Raw genomic sequence first — 21805 nt, forward strand, 5'->3', positions numbered from 1 at the left:
AAAAGTATCCTTCTTAGTTTGTCTTTACCAAAGCTGGACATCATTGATGATCATATACAAACAGTAACCTTAATTCACCCACAGTGCTACATAAATTTGTATGAACATGCCATAAAATAAGTTTATTTTGAGATTTCTTGACACTGTTACGGGTGCCAGCTAAGAGATATCTACACTGAAGAGGCTATTCTAAACATCATAACAAAAGTCTGCTTACATTAGAAGGCAGTCTGCCTACTAGAATTATTTCACACATGTAAATAAGGTACTTAAAATTATTTATCCATTATGGAATTTCATACATCTGTTTCCTGCCGTCAAATGTTTAGTAAGAACTATTCTTATTCACTAACATCTTAAAAAATTTTTGTTGTCTAGTAAGTTGTGAAAGTGAGGTTTTAATGCACAATTCACCTTATCTTGCCAATCAAGAGTTGCAAGAGATTGTTTTCAAAATTAAGAAAAAGGAATATTTGTTACTTTGAATATATAAATCTAACTGTTCAAAAAGCATTCACCTTTTAAGATTAAATACCTTTGAGTACACAGGCGTAAGCATGTGTGTGTGTGTCTACATTCATTCTTGAAAGCAAAACCCCTTTCTGAAAGAGTCAAGGAGTTTCGTTAATCAAGACTAGACATCAGTAACTCCTGTCATTAGAGTAAGTCCCCAGATTTGGGGCTCATGAATCTGAGTCTTAAAATAAAGGTACTTATCGCCTATTCCTAGAGGCCTCCCAATATAATAAAACTATTATCTAACTACTGATCTCCAGACATACAGAGAAGTCAGAAGAATGAATAAACAAAGGAAATTTTGCAGAAAGCTGCACAAACATAGACAAACATGACTAATCACCCATGTTCTTTGGCTCCTCGGTAAAGCAAACTACAGAAGCCTGCATCTCTCATGAAAGTCCTCAGAGCCCTATGGCAGCTCTTAGTAAAGCATCTGAAGTGCCCTTAATTGTTTGTGTTCTTAATGCAGAACCTCTTGAATACATTCATTTTTAATAGAGAACTTGAGTGTGGGGCCCATCAAAGAATAACAAAACTATATCATTCACTGGTTCTTGCTGTTGTAATGACTATCTTTTGATTTATTTGCAAATGACAAACTTGTCAGACCCCTGACTGAAGCGCTACCCTCCTTTCTGAAGTAACATTAAAAATTAACATGAAGGAATTCAGCTGCATTTTGTAAAATTAAGTTGAGCTGATGGATTTTTTTTTCTCTTCACTCATGTAATTTTTTTTGCCTCTGTTCCATTTAGTTAAGACTTAAATGTTTTAACCTAACCATTGCCAAACTCAAGTGTTTGTACTTAAGTTTGTCTCTTGCTAAAGTGAATTCTTAACGTAATGACAAGGAACCAAGCAGCCAGACTAGTTACTAAATGTACTTATTTAAATAAGGCATTTTACTAAGCAGTTAAGAAAGCTTTTATATATAACTGCAAATTTTTTTCCTTCTGCATCGTTAGAAAAAGTATAGAAGTGTTTTCCTTTACAATAGTCTATTCCAGATAATTGTGCATTTTGATAGCCTGTACTTTCCAAAGCACCACATAAGATATACTTAAATCAACATGAGTCCTTGGAACGCACAGATTTTTGCACTGGAATGAAAAGAAGGAAGTATAATACAGGTATCCAAACTATTTCACACCATAATAAATACCCATGTGTATGTAAGTATTAACGCTAGAAGCCCTAGCTTATGGGAACCAGCATTCTCACTTCTGAGTGAAGAATGCAGACTTTCTCTGAGGAAAATTAGTTAATCACCTTTCAAGTTCAGAGGTTTCGACAGCAACAATTTTGGTTTTGCTCCAAATACACGTCCCAGTAGTAATTTTACCTATAGCATCCACGGGGATCTAAGGCAAAAATTAAGTCATACAACATATTAGTTTCAGCAATCAGTTGTGCTGCAACAGCTGCTCTATTATTAGTGCTGAGACTCCTCAAAGGTGTCCAGACCTTATTTTACAAAGCAATGCTCAGCTAAAAATGTCCATTGTATGTCAAAAGTTTGTTTTTCTTTCTTGCACTGAAGTTCCATTAACACAAAGTTAGATCAGATTTGAAAGCACTCTATCACCAGTTCTTAAGGATGGGTTTCTGCATTCTCATTTATTACATTTGTACTTACTTTATTATTTTGACCAATTTTTAGAATCAAATTTGTAATTAAATGAAGAAAAATATAGCTTAGGAGCAACACTATTAGCGTAAAGCAAGAAAACCCAAAGTTCTGATGATACCAAAAAAGCACAACCTAATTCATTCTTTTCATGCAAAAAAAATCAGGAGAATCAGTCTCTAATACACAGAAATTAATATACTGTCAAATCATACTCACAAAAGATTTAGAAGGTAATTCCTAAGCACTCTGCTTCTGCTTACACTTTCAACACATAGAAAGCCAAGTACAACACTGAACTCCTTCTGGAAAGACAAAATGGACTTCCTGCCATTTACAGCATGTAACAGTAATCCACTGGAGAAGTAAAGGTCAATGCCGCACTTTTGGTCATTACTGAATCATTTGAGATTATCTGTGGTGGGATGGAAAGAAAAATCGAAGCCTATGAGAATGCTGCAAATGGCTTGACCTCAGACCAATTTTCATCTAATAGACATGTGGATAAAGCCCTCTTTATCGGACATGTTTGACCATTTTTTTTTTAATCCCTATTCCAAGCCAGAAATCATTCAAATACCCCAAGACTTTTGAAATGCAGTAAGAAACTGCATGTGTGTTTTTTAATATTGTGCTTAAGTTTACTACCTATATAGTATTTTCATTTTTCTGGCAAAATCACTGAAACAAGCAGTACGCTTAAACGATGAAGCCTTTATTCTTTCTGTGATCAGTATCCTTGAACACAACAAAAAGTACACATATTCACAGAGCAATTGGAGAAAAAGAAACATTTCATGTAGTTAGCTCTCTGCATCCTTTGTTAGAACTTGCTACAGAAAGACTGTAGCACTTCCAAAAATTCATCACTAAGAACTGGGATGAAGTGATGTTGGAGTTATAATTAAATCTCAAAATTTAAACACTCAAAAGCTTCAAATGATTAAAGCTAGTATTCTGTGAACTTTGCTGTTCATGAGTTATTGAATCCAGGGTGAGCACTGAGATATGCATATATTATGAATGCCCTTTATTTAAAATTAATACACTACATTCCATTTTGGCAATTGCTGCAAAAAAAAGAAAAAAACATGCCATTTAAAAGTTTAAGCCCCCACAGTACATCAATGTCAAACAACAGTTGTGTCAACTTAAGACACAATTCAGGTAAGTGCCATTGCCAAATTTTCTTGTTCCCAGACGTGCTTTAAGACTATTTTATTGCTTGAAATTTAATTTGTTCCAACTTGCGTCTCCATGACAACGTTGGCTAACCCTGCAAATCATTTGGGTAATCGGATATCTTATCTTTCTATTGCTCTCAAATCCAATGATTCTAGAAGAACTGCAGCAGCCAATGAAATTTACAGGCCTCCTGAGTAACAGACTACTCACACAAGTAGACACATTCATCTCCCCTGTACCACCATATTAACCATCCTGCAACACACTGTGGAAGTTGGCCTTCAAACTATATTTTAAATTACAAACTGTTATCACTAATATTCTCACCCACAGGAAGGAATAGGAAGGTTTATTCTCAACAGATACTTAATATTCAATCTGATAAGCAGCAATGGGTAGCATTCATTTCAGCAACAGGAACAATCTCTTTATTTCGGGCATAAACTGCCAGTTTAGCATGACGTATCATTAACAAATACAGCTTTCTCTCTGCTCCACATTTGTTCTATTCATTTTAATTGTGAGATCTGTCACCCACAACATGATGATATTAAAATCCCAGAAGACTGACGTGAAAAATCTTTAGCAATGAAAAAAAAAACAACAACAAAACCACCACCATACTGCAAGTGGAAATGGCGAGACGAAGAAGTAGCAGAAATATTAACAGAATAAAACCTCAAAACAATAAAGCCAAAGAATGCTAGATGGTTTCCAAAGTGAAATTAGTGGGTTTTAATTCAGTTCCTAAACTGCAGAATCTTCTTAGATATTAGTTTAAATTACAAAAAGGTCACATTCATTTAAACATAAGCTACATATGATGCACAAGAAAGACAAGAGTTACACTTGCCAAATAACTACTACAGGTTTTGACCTCATTCATCCGTAAAGGGACTGGGTATATTTCAGATGTCTAATTTCAATGCTCTACAATAATAGAGAGAGGCTGTGTGTAACTCTTAATGAACCACTGTACACAACTGCCCATCCCATTTGCAGCTGTAAATCCTGTTGAAACCAAGTCAACAGGCAACAAAGAAGCTGTTGTCAGGATGTCAAAGTGCTCCTTTCACGTATCTTGACTATATCAAGTGTCTTCTTAAACTTTGCTAAACAGGACAGTTACCACATTTCTCCTTTAACCCAACTTTACCCCATCTTGCTCAAACACTCACAAATGTGTCTTTATCCAAATTTTAGTTCCACTGTTTAGTTTCCATGCTAATCTAGCTTTCAATACACACAGAACTATTTAAATCTCTGAAATGAGCACACAGCTTTGTGTTACCTTCAAGCTGTTTTCCAGCACATGCAGTTCCCACTTTTATTTAGATTCCATGAGATACTGAGCAAGTCAGAGACTGACTCCAATCCAGAAGAGGTCTTTCCCACCCTTGCTTCCAGAGGTACACTTTCTCTGAACCACACTGGAGACATTTTGAGACTTATCCAACAACTTAACAACTAGTCAGCCAGAAAACTAATTACTATAAAAAGGTGGGAAAGGGCCAGCTTAATAGACCACTATATCAGTGAGTTAAAGAGACTCGCAGAAGGCATCTATCCAGTAGGAGAGGAGCCCAAAGTCCAGGAGAACCAAGATGAGAGCAGAGGTTTTTGGGAGAAATAATAAGCTCTCACGTGAGTTCTCCTCTTCTCACAGGATTACATTCCCATGTGCTGTTATGATGCTCTAGGGTATAGTCTCCAAAATTATCTCTTTAGAGGATAGTCTCCAGAATTATCCAGCACGCTTTGCACTACTATCCTTGAGGACATTAAGGACTTCATTTACTCAGGACAACTGAGCAACAACCCACTACACAATAACAGTGAGGAGACAAAGAGAACGGAAAGTGAAAGGAGACATAAAAAGCAATATATCTGTAACTGCTACACTCCTATCAGAAAAGAGTCCTGTTGACTCTTCATTCAGTTTAGGACATTATTTTAAAACTACTTCTTATTTTGCTCTCCCTTCCACAAGCCACATTCCAAATTCTCCCTATATCCTTTTAGCACCTGCCATACTGAGTCATTTTACTGGGAAGGCACTAGAAAGTCAGTGCTTTTAGATAGCTGGAGAAGCACCTGGAATCACAGACTTTCTAAAAATTAGAGCATAAAGTTCCTCAAATCAAGTATATATATTTACAGTATTCAAGTCAATAACAAAACTCCCAGTCTTTATCAACATTCAACCAAGACTATAGTAGTGGTAGAATTCAGACTTTACTAGAACAATAAGTATGTCAGCCAACAAAAGAGACACTTTAAGACAAAGGCCTGGAATGTGGTAAAAAATCAATACGCTATAACCAGTACTTTATGTATAACTACCAAACTACACTTAGTACACTCATATGTACTATTATATCTTAAATGTAATTTCACCATTTTACAATGCTTAGCATATTCACTGCTCAGTTTCAAAAATCTATCAATTCAGAAAAAACTATTAAAGGCTTTAAAATAGTGTTCACATAAATGCTTCAGATACCATCAGGTGAACAACAAGGAATAACAAGGTAAGAGGATTGAAAACTCCTTTGATAGCAACTAGCAGAACTATCCATCACACAGGATTTGGAAGGAAGGTGAAAATATTGGATATTTTCACCATGTGTAGGAAAAAGATTCACAAATCTTCCAGCAAAACTTTAGGAACATGACAGTAAGTTTCTCACCCATTTCATTTTTTTTTATATATAGTCTGTTGCTTACAGAATAGAAAAAAATAGTAAAGACATCCTCTAAATTGCATTCTAATACATAAGAGCTAATTGAAACTGACTAAATAGAAAAAAAAATTATGCAGACTGCAATCAATGCTGAGTTTATAATGATCATAAAAGAAAGAATGAAAAAGCTAGTAGAACTTGAGAAAAGCAAATGCCAACTGGTAAGATCAGCATTATAGAATCTGGAGAAAGGACATCTTTTTGAAACAATATTAAGGACATGAATGACAGTTAATAGATCTGAAAACAGAAGAGGGACAGAGGAAAAATGGGAGGGATGGAATTGTACCAAGAGACTAAATCCCAAATTCTTCACTGACTTCAGACAAACAGGAAAGCATACATGAAATGGAAACTAGGTCCAGCAAGGCATATACAGGTTTGTAGATATACAGCACAAGCACATATATGCCCCTAGTAAAGAAACAGCTTAAGTAATGCTCCTGCCCTACACATTGGAATAGTCAGACGTTTGATACCCTCAATCAGAAAATGAAAGATATGGTCAAGGAACACCAAGAAGGCCAGAAGTCTGTACTTTTCTGCATGGATCTTAACTATGTAAGATTCATTACAAACCGCTTAATATATATTATTAGTTATGGAAGTTCAATATTGCAGCTTAAACAGCAAAGTAACAGGTGAGAGTGTTCCAAGTAAAACATCTTCATATGAGCTAGGTCTGATGAAATACAAAAAGCACATTAGTGAAGACTGAGCACCTAGTGGACACCTTCTGGAACCTCAAAAGTCAAGAGGACAGGAATCTATGGCAGAGCCTAGCTGTGACTAGCAGGCAGAAAATGGCAAATGGAAGAGCAAAGACACTTGAGCTTAATTACTATTCATCAAATCAGAGGTTAAAAAGCCTCTTATTCATAAAGATTTAAGCAAAAGAGAGATAAACCACAGCTCAGAAGTAATTTTCAACAGTAAACATCAGAATTATGCAAAGTCAAAAAAGGTAAAGTAATTACGGCTAAGAGGCAGATGATGTCAACATCTTGAATATGAATTTGACATTCATAGCACTATTAGGAGCAGCACTAATACCACAGCCCATCTAAAACTTCATAGGAACATGGACAAAACTGCTTAACTATTAAACCGTGTATGGAGAAATTCTTTTCATCAAATTAAGAAGTTCTGCATGCATGATAGGTCCAGTATTTTTCAGTATTTCCCACTAACAGGCATAAAGATCTCTTCATTTACCCTAATCCTTAATTTGCAGAGAGTTTCAAGCTGAGAAAGACAGAATACGCTGGAGAATAGCTTCAGAACTCACTTTACAGTGAATGGAAAAATGGACTGCAAAGTAAAAAGAAGGACGGGGATAAAGGCCCATAGCATGTCTAGACAGGAACATAAAGGAAAAGGAAATAATGGGCCTTAGGAAGGAATCTCTCTGTCACAGTGTATCAGAAGTTGAACATAAGTCAATAGTATGCTGTTGCAAAAAAGGCTGCCACCACAGTAAGCCACACACTAAGTAAACCTTCTGCACTATTCAGCACTGCACATCCTTCCCCTGGAATATTGCGCTGTACTTCAGCTGGGCAACAACATTCAGAGAATGAACCCCCGACTTTAAAGGTATGGAACACGGTTCTGGAAGGTAAGGGAATGATTTGTGCTCCTTATTCAGGGTGAAGAAAACACAAAGTAAAGAGCTGAAGCTGCAATAGAAAAGACTGAAGTTGTAACTGAAGAAGCACTTCAACAGCAAGGACATAAAAGCAATCTGTTACCTAAAGAGCTTGCAAGTTGCCACTACTGTTAAGACTTTGCTAACAGATAGGACAAGCACCCTATCAGCAATGACAGTGGTACAGCTGATCTGCTAGGAGGACACAGAGGCACTAGTGATGCGATTCTACAGTACATATTTCAGTTTAAAGAAACAACCTGAAAGCTTCCCATAGGTCTTGTTAAAGATTTTGCATTTGCTTAACTGGAAATTTATGTTCATCATTTGAGGCCACAGCTAGCTGTCTGCAAAGTAATGGGTGGACACCTTATAACCAGTAACAAAAATAGAAATTCTGCATGACTTTACACTCAAACTCACACTTGAACAGCAATAAATGTTTTAGCTTTTTTAAAAAAAAAATAAACTAAATTTTGTTGTAAATGGAAACTATTGTGACAACAGTGCAAAAGAATGATCTAAGTTATTTTTCCTAAGAAATTTTGAGGTTTTCATCCCTTTCCCCCAGGGACTTAATTCAAACTTCTATACTTAAAAAAGTTGAGATGATCATACCATGAAGCAGAGAGCACAGCAATTAAGGGGTTTAGGACACTTGAAAAACAAATTCATAAATAGGCAGATTTCCACAGATCATAAAACCTAACCAGTTTCAGATGTCCTTTCTTTTTCTTGAGCTAACAAAAGCAGGTTCTCTCATAGACTTAATAGCTAATCAAGATGCAGCTGAACAAGCATATCCATTCTTGCTCCCCTTCTCCAAAACTGAAAGCTATCTTTTGTTTTTGCTTGCTAATCCATTGAAGGCTTTAAAATGGCACAAATAGAGACGACAGCATTTTGTTCTCTAAATCAATTTTATCCTCAGCCATAAACTAGATCTTCCAGCACATAGAAAGAACAGTCCTTCCCTTTTAATTCAAAAATCCATACTACCATTGCCCTTGCAAACTGCTAAACAAGCAGTATTGGCAATTCACTTGTGTTCTCTAATATATTTACTGCAAATCCCAATGGCTTACCTCCTAATGCAGTTTTCTATTGTGTCTGTTCTTGTCAATACACTGACTGGTCGCCTTACAAGTAAGTTGCTTTGACTGATTGTTTACACAAATATCAAAAAGATTGAACAGAAATTTCAAGATAAAAAAGACTGAACTGAAAAAAAAGAACATCCATGCTGCTGGGGGAGAGGAACAAAAAAAAAAAATCTAAAACCCCAAACCAACTAAGTCTTACACCAAAACACAAACTAACCTCAGTTTTTCAGTTTGTTATCACATAGTTAAAAAGGATAGTTAGCTCTTTGGATCATGTAAAAAGCACAGAATATTTTCAGTTAAGCAGCCCTGACGCAAAGCTTATCCAATACTTAAAAGAATTTTAATCTTTAATTTAATCATCACTGCCAATTTGTTCATGCATCTGAAGAACATAAAGAAAAGGTGGGAGCAACTTAGCCAATTCCCAATTAGTGATTAGACTCTTCTTAAACATTCCGCAGTTTCTCATTAACCACAGAATACCATCACTATAAAAAGTTCAGTGAAACTTACCAAATGGATTAATTTCCTGAACTGATTTCCTCATACTAGAAAGTGCATTTTATAACTAGGCTTTCTAACAACTGAAATAATACTTAACACTTAAAATCAAAAAAATCCAAACAGCCCACTCTGATGCTGTGTCAAGACTCATACAAGCCTATGGGAACAATACTGAATTCTCTACGTTGGAAATACAATCACAATACTTTCAATTGAAACTGGAATGGAAAAAGGTTTACAGCATTATTTCATAAGGTAGTAGTATTTTAAGTTTTTCTTTTGTTGGGATTTTTTGTTTGGTTGTTTTTCTAATACCCAAATCAGTGCAGCACTAGGCCTTCTTTTTTAAAGAGACAACCTCAGGAGATAACTGGTTTTTAAGCCTAACATGATTTAAACCAGAGTTTGGTTAAGATTAAACTCAATTTCAGCAAGCTCTAATCTACTTTTCAATCACCTCTGGCACTATGCCAGAAACAGTTTACTGGTGGAGTTTCATGGGGGCCTTTGCTGCAAACTTTTTTATGAATATGATCAGCAGCGCAGCCTGGAAAAGACAGCAAGCAGTGAGTAAGAAAACTTGCTCCATAAAAGAATTAGAAAGAAAATAAATACGAAGGCTGTAAGGAAATGGAAATACAGCACTCTATTCCATAAGAAAGTAAAAGCAATGACTGAAGAACTGCGAAGAGACCTTTTATATCTAAGCGGGCAATGAAAAGAATTGTATCTAAATTTACACCCGCTGGGAGTAGACATCCCTAGCCATGTAAAATGATGGCTCCTGAGCTTACAGTTATCATTCATGAGCAAGAACTCAAATGTGAAAGGCAACTCCAGCAGTTCAGCATTTCATGGTAGCCAAAAGCAAAAACTTGGAAACCTAACTGAAAAAGAAAAGAAATAAAAATAAAAATTAAGAAAACAAAAAACATCCAGAAAACAGAAGTTTGTGATAATATAAATCTCTGGTTCACCTGCACCCAGAGAACTGCATGTAGTTCTAGTCCCCTCATTTCAAAAGGCTAACTTAAAAATTAAAAAGGTTGAGGTAAAAAGCAAGGAAGATGATCAAAGAAAGCCATAGAACTGTTAGGGTGGGACTGCCCAATCTGAAAAGGAGTCAACTTAGATGGGTTGCAACAGGTATAACACTTCGACTCCATTGCAAATGCAGCTAGGCATCAACAGCTTCTGTTCTGGGAACCAGGGCCATCAAATAAAGATAGCGAAAACCAGGTTTAAAGCAAACAAAGGCTGGAGTTTGTACTACATCTTGGATAAACTCTTCCCCACACCAGCACAGCAAGGGTGGAAACACATTAGAAAGCAGTCTTGCAGAAGAGGGCACAGGAGTACTGGAGAACAAGTTGAATACACATCAGCCCCACACCCTGGTGCTGCTGAAGGCTACACCTCACATTAGGAAGCAGTAGTGTGACTGTAACCAACCGGCTAATTGAAATAATTCCCTTTCTGTTCCCGTTTTTTGGCAAGAACACAGATGTTGCTAAACTGGAACAAGTCACTAAGTGACACCAGTAAGATCATCAGGCAACCAGAGCACATATCACACTAGGAAGAAGTTGGATTTTATTAGCTTCAAGAGGAGGATTAAGGGGAGAGATCTCATTGCTGACAAAGAGGTGATTATGGAGAAGACTAAGTCAGCTAGCTGCTTCTTAGAAGTGCACAGTAGAAGAATAAAAGCCAGGCAATGGTCACCAGCGCAGAAAGGCAAACTCCCAGTTGGTGAAGGATAAAATTCTTCATGGTAAGGGCACTAGAAAGTGTTGCCCTGAGATGTCACACAACATTACGTCTACAAAAACTTTAAAGGTAGAAATTCACTAGAACACAGGTTGCAAGTTCAGGTTGAACATGGGACGAACTTGCAAAAACTTTAAAAGCCATGGCCTACAAGCAATCACAAGGACTAATCTGTTTAACTAGCTGTTTTGACAAAAAAAAGATGAAATAATCTTGAATTCTCCCTGTCCACCTTTCTTTTTCCCCTTCTGGCAAGGAACTATGTGAGCAACTACTACTGTTCAAATACCTACGGAGTCCAACTAACAAGTGTGATGCAGAAGATGAAAATAGTAGCGTTTGACATAATTGCTATTAGATATCCCTAAATCTTACCCTAAATGGAAATATAATTTCATTAGTTCTATTCAAAATCATTATCTTTTTTAAAGTAACAGGTACTATGCAGTCTTCTTATAAATGCCAGTAAACTCCAAATTATTTTTAAAGGCTTTTACTGTGTGCCAATGGTGATCTATCATATCTAAAATACCATATCTTCTACTTTGCATGAGAGACGCTACAATTTTACCACTTTGTTATAAACACTTAAGTAGAGAGGAAGAAAAGCAATTCAAATGCTCAGCTTGATTTGGTGTAAAAACTAGCACAAGAAGGAAAACTGTTAAGCTTTTCCCATAGATTCTGTTGTGACGGAAGGCTACTGCACATTCCCACAGCATCTTCCCTCTTACTCTTCTTCTTACCCCCAAAATTACCAGGGCTTTTTTTTTTCTTCCCTCCACTTAAATAGATGCACAAAGTACATCAACAAGACATGCAGCAATGCAAGTTTCAGCAATGCAAAAGAAGTTTAACAATGTAGCTGGTAGGAATACGTTTCCTCTCTCCCTCTAGGGCTCTCTGAGGAACCTGAAATCTGGCAGACCAAGTCTAAAATGAGAGATGATCAGGCAGTATTTAATATATGTACACTGTTTATATTGTGATACACTTTTGAATTAAGTTGTATATGGAGTTGACATAATAGATGGTGTCTGACAACATGGTTATCTAAAAGCTGCGTGGAGACGTATTTCACAGTGCCCTGAAACTGTCAGATAATTCCTTCAAAATAATGCTAGCCTTGAGCTTGAAACATGGTTCAAAAGTCAGGAAAGTTGAGGTCACCACTCTAGTCTTTTCTCCCCTTTCAAACTGGCAACTCTAGTTGTAGTTGAAATGGTTGCACTTCCGACACAACTGTACTCATTTAGAAAACAAATATTTGTAGAATAAGTACAATTTTTTGAGCAAAAAATACTGTGTAACAATCAACCCTACTATTATCTCTTTTAAATAAAACCAGCTTTTGCATGTCTTATGTGGCCATGCCAACTGTAAAATGCTCTTGAAACATTCTCTGCACACCACCAAAACCTTAAGGAATTTTTCATTCCAATTAAACCATAGCAGAAAAAAGAAACTTATCTTTAAATCCCTTTCAACAGCACAGCCATCCTACTCAGAAGCTGTATAGAGATAACTAAGCTCCTTAATTCCCTCCTTTTAACCCACTCCTGAAGACTGATGTTCTAATGAGATATCATTAGAAGATTCCATCCTTTGATGTAAAGTGTTAGAAATGATTACGCAAAACAGTCCAGGCTAAAACAGACATTTAACTCTTGTACAACTGGTTAACACAATGCAGCTTTGGAGTTTGTGTACTTTTCTACAACAGACAAGGTACTGAATGACAGGTCTGCCTCCAGGCAGGTCAGAGAGATCAAAATAACCCACCCAAAGAGCAGGAAACCTTTCTGCAACTGTTGGGATAGCAGAAACCTAGACACCATAAAAGTTTCTAAGTCTGTCAGTTGGTTCAGCACTGATGAATTATTTTTTCTTTGGCTGCCTGGCAGTAAACAAAAGATAATCGTGCACCTAAACAATCTAGGCACTAAATGTACAGGAAAACTTATCTCCTGACTTAGGACATAAGATGACAGGCAGAGCTGGTGAAAATAAAGATGCACTGCCCTAAGAGCCAAGGGCAGCTACTTTAAGTGCAGCAGGATTTTTAACACCCAAGCAACTCTACCTCTTGGCGCTAGCAGTTGATTTACCTGCTTTGCCATACACAGATGTCACAGTGGGGAAAAAAATCTCCCTTGGACAGTATAACACTGAAAAGAAACTTAAGACCACACCAAACACTCTTATTCATTCTGTCTTCTTGACACATATGAAAACAATATCTAAATCAACTTACATCTAATTAAACAAATCCTCAGATGCTTGTTTCTGTAACTGTTCACCTTAAAATTCTAAGAAAACAGTGGAAGTGTCCGCACACAACATCCTCTAAGAACTAATCTTTGAAATTCTTTAATAAGTTTAAAAACCCACACAGAAACAAGACGAAAACAAGACAAGCAAACAAACAAATCCAAATACAAACCAGTCACGAATATGTCAAAAGATTATTTCCTGGTCACCATTCAGCCAGCAGGTTGAAATGCAGCAGCACCTTCATTTAAGTACTGAGTTTTGCAATTAAACACCACAAAGTGCCAAAGCTAAAAGTTGGGAGGGAAGCCTTACCATGGTCATTTCTGAACCTAAATGAAACATATTCAAGTGGAAAACTCTGCCACTACAGCTGCTTGTGGAAAGTTCACCTCAGTTAGGTCTGTTTATAACAACATTCAAGTCCTGACTAACTCTATTTTAGTCAAATGATAATAGATAACTACATTAAATGAAGAGGGAACTGCTGACACAACTGTATCAATACAAGAACTTAACCTTTTCACTTATATATGCAGGTTAATTGCAACTACTTCATTATATCTAAATGACTTTACTTTTAACAGTGATGCACACACCACACTCCATAAATAAACAGTGCTGCAGTGTAATTTTTTGTTTTTCTAACAGCAGCCCAAGCAGTCTGAAGGGTTTCACACAGAGCAAGTGCAGCATCCAAATAGGAGGCAAGCCTTAAAGATGTTAAAGCTTGTTCAGTGGAAAGTTTCCCCATCACTGCATTTTCCAGTAACAAAGATGTTGTCAGAAATGACAATTTTTCGTGTCCCCTGATGATGCCTTGCTAGCATTTGGTTATAAGCCATAAAGCAGGAATAATTTCAGCCTGTCAGGAGTCTAGCTAATGCCCAGTTTTCCCCTAGAGAGAATTCCTGTCAAATGTAATGAGAGCTCCAAAGGCCCTCTCTACAACATAATGAGCACTTAGGCCACGCTGGTGATCAGCCAGCAAAAAGCATCAATTTGAGCCTGGCTACACCCTTGGGGGTAGACATCACCAGTTAATAAGAATTATGATTACTACCTGTCAAAAGCCTCCTCAGAACTCATAGTTAGCTGTGGAAATTCAGAAGAATGTCATTGTTAGGCTTTTTTTCATTTCCTGTAATCTGAGACCACCTACATACTGAACTGCAAAACCATTGGGCATCCTCACTGCAGGCATCTAAATCAAGAGTGTTTAATATAAAGGTGGTACCTTTACCAAAAATTAGAATTACTTAACACGTAAAAGAACAGTATCTGAGACTCATATGCAGAGAAATGCACTTATGCATTCAAAAGCTTATTCTTTTCCTAACAGCATACACAGAGCAAGCATGCACTACTCTCCCCAAGTAGAACCAACACCGATATAATGCTCTGTCATAAATCTTATAAGCTTTCGAAGTATCATTGCATAATGGGTACATAATTACAGTTGCCATACACAGAGACCATTAAACCCTTACAATACACATATATTCAGGTCTAAGTGGAAACCTCAGTTCTCACACACTTTGATCTTGTGGGTTTAATTGATTTTATCTAAAGTTAATTCCTAACGCATTGACTGAAGCAACACATTCTCTTCAAATATCTTCTGAAAATACCATCCATTTTGCAGCAAATGGGCTTCCTATACAGATGCTGGCTTTCTCACAGGTTAATGTGTGCCAAGAAGTAGTTAAGGAGAATAAATCCAAGAAAAAAATCTTCAAATAACAAAGCCAGGAAAAGTCACCACACAGAAAAACTGACACTGTTCTAAAACACAAGACAAAAAATTAGTTAAGCTACAACAGACAACCAAGCCAAACACTGCAATAGCTGTTTCATCTACCTATTTGGTTCACTACTTTAAAAAAAAAATGAGGTTGTCATAATACTTCTTTTAATGGCATTTTGCACTGAAAAAAGTGTACCTCCAAAAACCAAAAGAATACCTACCCTGCTTTGCAGACAGAAAGTTATCATGGAATTACAATGTCACCTTTCCAAATATAATATTTTTAGAGGAAAACAAAACAAAACACAACAAAATCAAAGAGTTCACAGTTACAAAAGCAAAATTCAATTCTGCAATTCACTTGCTTAATGAATGTCTTTGAATATACTGAAGATCTGAAGCCTGAACTAATCAATTTCTTCGCTGTGCCCTAGCCAGTCAGCCATGCTCTTTAATTTAATGAAACAAAGAGTTTTAGATGAAATAGCACATACGCATCAAGAAAGAATTGTATTGTTGCACTTTGAAATGTGTCCAACTGTGCAACTTCATCTAATGATAATTTTTTTAAGAGGCCATCGATTTCTGAAAGACTTATTGTACTAGCATCTTGATGAAAAAGTGAATGTCAGCATATCTACAGAATACTTACACCCTGCCATTAATGCTTTATTTGGCAGACAATGACTACTCAATTGAGGGTCCTCTGGGCTGAGCAATCATTTAGCTTTTCTTCTCTTATGAGGTCCTTAGTGTCTTGTTCCAGTTCAATACTCTTTTTATTCACCATTATAGTGGCCATAAGTGTGAATTTTATGGGAACTTGCAAACTCATAGTCATAACTAGAGTTTTCCAAGTCACTAATCTCTTCATACCTTTATATGGCAAGGATTTAAGCAACTATCACAATATATGCTGCACACGCATAAGATCAGTTCTACATATCAGAGTCTCTACCACTAACAAAAGAAAAACAATTCTCCCCCAAAAGAACCCTAAATTTGTAAAGTACTGAATTATATTTTTAAAACCACAGACACAAGACCCTTCCTACTTATGCCAGTGTCTTTCAGGACCACTACCATAAAGGCCTTGTTGCTTATCCTAATCTACACCACATTTGACAGGAGGTAGGCAAAGTTTTACTAATCACAGCTACAAATTAGGGTATTGATTCAGACACATGACACCGTCATCTGAACATAAACAGCATAGCTACATTTAAATGCACCGGAAAAACTGCTGATTTTGCGGCTTAGAAAACAAAATGCCTTACCTGCTTGTGCATTTCAATGTTTAATCCATACGACATTTCATAATACTGCAAATAAATGAGCATACATTATTTTCTTATGCTGATTTACATTGTATTAGGAGATATTTACTGAAATAAAGATAAAACAAATACACTTACCATCACATAATGCCTCTGCATTTCTGTCTTTTCGCTTGCCAGTTTCTCACATTCCAATTTAAGGCTACAAAACAGATCACACTTTAATGTAACTTATGCCATTTGTTTTGATATGTACCCACTCTATTTGTATTTTGGTAAAAGCTTCTAATTAAAAAAACCTCATAACTAACTGACAGATAGAAAGACTTAATTCATACTTTAAATACAAAGGCTGAAGAGGGAATTTACAAGTCATTTCATGGGTGCTGTATGAGGCCCAAACTGTCTCCAGAACCTAAGCATAACCATTCTTCATGCTTTGACAAAAAGCTGCTATTAATATTAAGTACTACAACTTTCAAGGAACTGAATTTCTCCAAAATACTTCTCATGAATAAAATGGATAAGACAGAGGCATTTCTTTGTACACATGTTTAGTAATTACTACCGAGCAACATCATTTACTTTTACAATTACAACTTGAGGATAATTCTTACCTTAAGTACATTCTAGCAAATGTTACCGATTTTTCAAGCTGTGGGCAAGGTAACTCTGACTACCATTTCCAACCAAGTTTCTTTTCGATTTTTGTTTCCATAAACAAAAGTAAGTCGCATTCAGCACTTGCATATCTCATCACAAACAACGGTATAATTCTGCTTTCACTGAGGGCCTCAATATTCCCTTTGTTTTCTGTCAAACTGTTGGTTTTTTTTTTTTTACGATACTAGTTAGCATCCTACGGAACAGTTCCTGTGCAAGCCAGCATTTCTGACTTACAACTATGATAATTAATGTTTATAGTTTACATTGTATTTCTTAAGTAACAAATGGTTTAGACAAGTTAATGACTTTTGATAAGACTACAGTATTATAGATAAAGGAAGATTTCTAACTAGGAAACCTGCAAAGTTTTTACTTCTCTCCAAATATTGCAGGTGCACGTTAGGTACAAAATTAAGGTAGATTAGTGCTCCTTAACGCCAGTTGCCCAGGCTATGAAAGAACTCATACCCTAAATCTTTGCAGGGACCTCAGCAGCAAATATACACCCACCAAGAACTTTTGAAGGCCAGCACAGCAACGAGGAGCGCAATCCTACCGCTTCCATGGATTCACGTCAACTTTGTGTTACTGCTCAAAGTACTTGTGTGCTTTAACAGTTCTCCCTGGCTCTTTGAGCACGCGACGTTGGCGTTTTATCAATCTTTCCATTAACACCACACACAAATAAGCAAACATGGAAAGTAGCCTCCTTAACGCGTTGTGCCACAAAATCTGCGCAGGCCCTCACTCGATATACTGAAATGACCCCTTCTCATAAGAATCCCTAACAAACACTGTTTTATTTTTTATGCCCACAGATGCTGAACTTCTCCAGCTCCGACACCACACCCCTTTGGAAGCTACCCGCCCAGCACACCAGCGGGCAGGCACGCGCAGGGCAGGGCGGGCCCCCTTGCGCGCCCCGTCCCCTCGGCATCCCCCGGTACCGCTGCGGCCGGGGCTGCCCGCGGCGCCTCTCCCCGCCCTGCCCGGGTCCCTCGGCGGGGCTCAGCCGCGACGCCACGCGCCACCGCCTGGACGCGCCCGCTCTGTGCAGCCCCCGCGCCTGGCCTGGCACGGAGCGGTAACCCCTGGTCCCGGGGCGGCCCGCGGGCGCTCACCTGTGGTACTGTGCCTGGAGGAACTGGAACTCTTCCTTGATGCGGTCCAGCGACTCCGGGATAGTGAATTTGAAAGGCTGTCCCGCAGCCTGGTGCGAGGTCTGGCGCGGTGGCGGCCGGCACGGGAGAGAGATGCACGTTCAGTCAGAGTGCGGCTGCCCCGCGGGGAGCAGGGGGCGGCACTTTCCACCGCGGCCGGGCCGGAGGGATGGAGGGAGCACCCAGCCTGCCCCCGCCCCGGGGCGCTGCGCGCTGGTTACCCACCTTCCCATCCCTCATATGTGAAGCAGGGGTCGAGCTTAACCGCGCTCCTGGAGCCGCTTCGGCTCCGACCCACCCGCTCCTGCCGCCGCCGTCTACACCAAAGCGGGGCGTGCCCGCTCCTCACCGCCGACCCTGCTGCGGAGGCACAGCCAGCGCCATCCCGGGGGCCGCGTTCGGCGGATGCTGCCCGGCGCGGCGGCGATTCCCTGCCGCCATTACCAGGACAAGTAAGTTGCCCACGAAACAAGAAGGGGAGTGGGCACGTCCCGTTCCCGGCCGCTCCTGCAGGCAGGATGCGCCGCTCCTCTCAGGAGGGGATGAACTTGTAAGGGCGCCTTCTACACAAATCCCTACCTCCAGCCGGACTAGGGAGCCGAAGTTATGCCCCGGACCGTCCGGCTCTCGCCCCGCGCCCTCGCCCCGCGGAGCGGCGGCCCGGGCCGTACTTACGGGGTGCCGGCTCTGGGGGAACATGGCTCCGGCCGCGGCGGGGCTCCCTCGTAGCGCAGTTCTCGCGGCGAGATTCCCCGCCTGCCCCGGCTTCACACCTGGTGCGCCGAGGGGACAGAGGCGGCGACACCCGCCGGCCCCCTTCCCTCTGCCGCCGTGGGCAGGAGTGGGGTGAGGCGCCGCTCAGTACCCCCGCCGCGGGAACATCCTCAGGCCGCGGCGTCTTTTGTTGTCGTTCTCGGGAAGGCTACGGGTTGCCGGGAGAGGCGGACGGGCCGCGCTCGGGACAGTCACCACTGCTCCGCGCTCCTTCGGCGGCGCTTCGACCGGCGGGCGGCGCCCGCAGCGCCCGGGTACGGCGGGACGGGACCTTACGAGGCTGGAGGGGGGCCGCAGCCGCCCCGCTGCGGGAGTGAATAATCCGCCTCACGGACTCACAAGTGGCCGATGAGACTGTAAGATCGGAAACCCCAGAGCGGAGGCGACCCCTCTCCCCACTTCTGCCCCTTGTCAGAAGGGGAAAATCCAGCCAGAGGAAGCGGGACGCAGTGTCAGCGGCGGGACCGTCGCAAGCCAAGAGGGACAGAAAAAGTCTCCAGGGAGGGACGCGCTGCTCCCGGGCGTCGACGCAGAGGCCAGGTCATCGGCACTACAGAGAGCGATGAACAAGGGAGAAAAGCAGGAGGTGGAGGAAGGGGGCGGGCGGGGGCTCCGCACAGCCGTTCCCGATCGGAGCAGCTCCAGTAGGACATGCACGAAACGCTGGAGGGCAAAGGAAGGGATACCACACACGCAGCACAGGCTCTTCCGTTGGTTGCAGACAAGTCCCTAGGACAAAAGGAAATCAAACCCCTCAAGATGCCCGCTGGCCCGACCGTCCAAGGAAACAACCCCGTCCGGGGAAGGAAAAAAAAAAAGCAGCAAAAAAAAAGAAGGAAAAAAAAAGATGGAAGCGTCCGTATTAGGGCTAAATCAGACGGGAAGCTCGTTCGTGTAAAGGCACCACTGCAGCCTTCTTCGGGCGGCAGAGCATCTGGGAGCTGCGCGCCTCATCAGAGCCCGACGAGCGCGGTACATCGCGGCGACATCATCAGTAGCATCATCCTCATCTTCCCCCTCCTCCGCGCTGCCCTGCAGCTCCTCGCCGACCCGGAATAAAGTTCTTGCCGGCTGAAAAATCCCAACCCGAGCGGACGGGAACGCCACCGGCTTCTTTCCCCCGTCCCCTCCGCGCCAGCGGAGGGCAATGCGCGGGCGAGGCAGGAGAGCAGCGCGGCTCTGCGCGCACCGCTTACATTAACACGCGGTTTCACACTCCGCCGGCTACCCAGCCCACGGCTCCGCCCACGCCGCCGCGCGGGGGGCCATCCACCCAATCGCAGGCCCCGTCGCCAACGTGGGCCCGTGACGCGACGCGGCGCCGCGGGCCAATGGCGAGAGCCAGAGTCCCGCCGCCTCTCGGCTTTGGCTGGAAGCCGTTTTCCGGCGGAGCGGCGGGAGCGCTCCGCGCTGGCCAATGGGAGGGCGCGAGGCGCGCGGCGCTGCGGGGGGCGGGGAAGGTCGGCGGGAAGGAGAGTGGAGAGGCCGAGCTGTCCATCAAAGTAACGTGGGGGACCCGCGCGGGTGGGGCTGCCGGCGGGCCGTGGGCGCGGCGCCTGCGCGCGCCTGTCCTGTGCTGGCGCTGGGGTCGGTGCCGTCTGAGCGGAGCCGCCCCGCGCGTTGTCAGCCCGGCCCGCGTCCAGCGGCGTTCTCTGCGTTCAGGGAAGGCGCTGAGCCGCCCCGTCCCAGGAATTCGCGCGGTCCTCGGGACGGGCACCCGGCCCCGCCTCGTTCCCCGGCGACAACGGCGGTGCTGTGGCACCTGCCGAGTGCGCCACGGAAAACGCCGGGAGGAAGGATGAAGCCTTGCGCGTGCTTGCGTGGCTCGGGGCATGGCAGCTGCTGCGTGGGTGGAAATGACCCTCTGGTGGGACTGGAGATGTCCTTCTGGCTGCTTCCTAAGAAGGCCCGACAGAGGAAAGCTGTCAAGAACTTGGCTGTTGTAAATGGTATATAGGCCCACTTGAGATAGATGAGGATCGAACAAATTCCACAGACTGTGTGTGATTGTTGAGGAGATGACAAATGGTGACACAGCTTGCAGTGGAAAGTAAACTCCAAAGCATATTCTCTGTTAGCGAGCACCTTATTCATAGCAGATTTCCACAGTGAAGTGTGGAATACTGGTAACCTTGGATTTAAAACAGTGCCTTAAGATGTACTTGTGCTGTTACTGTATTGTGTGCTACCTAAAAAGAGGTCTTAAAATGTTGAATCGCATCATTTAAATGCAGTAAGGGTAATGTTATGATCTGCATTTTCTTACAATTGCCCACTAATGTTTACTACATACAGGTTACTTACTTAGAATTGTATCCTAGTGAAAGAGCAGTCTGTGTTTAAAATTTGATAGGAAATTTGATGTTTTGCAATATCAAGGTACAGCTTTGCCCATTCAGAGTGATAATTTCCATACTAGAGTATTCCCAGTTTTACATAGAAACAACAAAAAAGAAAAATAAAATGAAACTGCCTCAGTCTTCTGCAGTGAAAAATTTGCACTTCATTCCAGGACTGTGGAGTTTTGACAGTGAGCACTGATGTCTCAGTGCACGTGTCTGCGTGCATGTATATGTCTACGTATAATGATGTCTGTACCTATGGGTGTACATATGTGTGTGTGTTTGTGTTTGTATATATGATGAATATGTAAATACCTCTTTGGGAACAATAAATAAATATGTGGGCTTTTAATGTTTTTTAAGAGATGAGGCAAAATACCCTTGATAGTGACCTTTGATAGTTTGTGGTTCCCAGGACAGGAATGTAAACTTATCTGGTGTTCCGCCTCCATTAGCAAAGCTAAA

The 21805-nt window shown here is 41.1% G+C and overlaps 1 protein-coding gene across 7 annotated transcripts in view; it reads right to left on the minus strand.

Moving 5' to 3' along the window:
- The window catches only part of TLE1 (TLE family member 1, transcriptional corepressor), a 97748-nt gene extending 78140 nt beyond the window's left edge, over nt 1-19608 (minus strand). For 6 of the 7 annotated variants that reach the window (XR_004354494.1, XR_004354492.1, XM_032675588.1 and 3 more), the window contains exons 1-4: nt 18900-19608; nt 18186-18286; nt 16537-16600; nt 16399-16443 (exon numbers count right to left, since the gene is read on the minus strand). Coding sequence is in view for 5 of the 7 variants with exons in the window: in XM_032675588.1 (XP_032531479.1) it covers nt 16399-16443; nt 16537-16600; nt 18186-18286; nt 18900-18923 (234 nt within the window). In the remaining 2 variants the exon portion in view is untranslated. Of the gene's footprint in view, nt 1-16398; nt 16444-16536; nt 16601-18185; nt 18287-18449; nt 18499-18899 lie in introns of those variants that run through there. The other variant, XM_032675585.1, reaches the window with a different exon arrangement.
- Nucleotides 19609-21805: the final 2197 nt, after the last annotated feature.

The sequence above is a fragment of the Chiroxiphia lanceolata genome, chromosome Z (assembly GCF_009829145.1).
Source record: "Chiroxiphia lanceolata isolate bChiLan1 chromosome Z, bChiLan1.pri, whole genome shotgun sequence".
In the NCBI taxonomy this organism is placed as follows: Eukaryota; Metazoa; Chordata; class Aves; order Passeriformes; family Pipridae; genus Chiroxiphia; species Chiroxiphia lanceolata.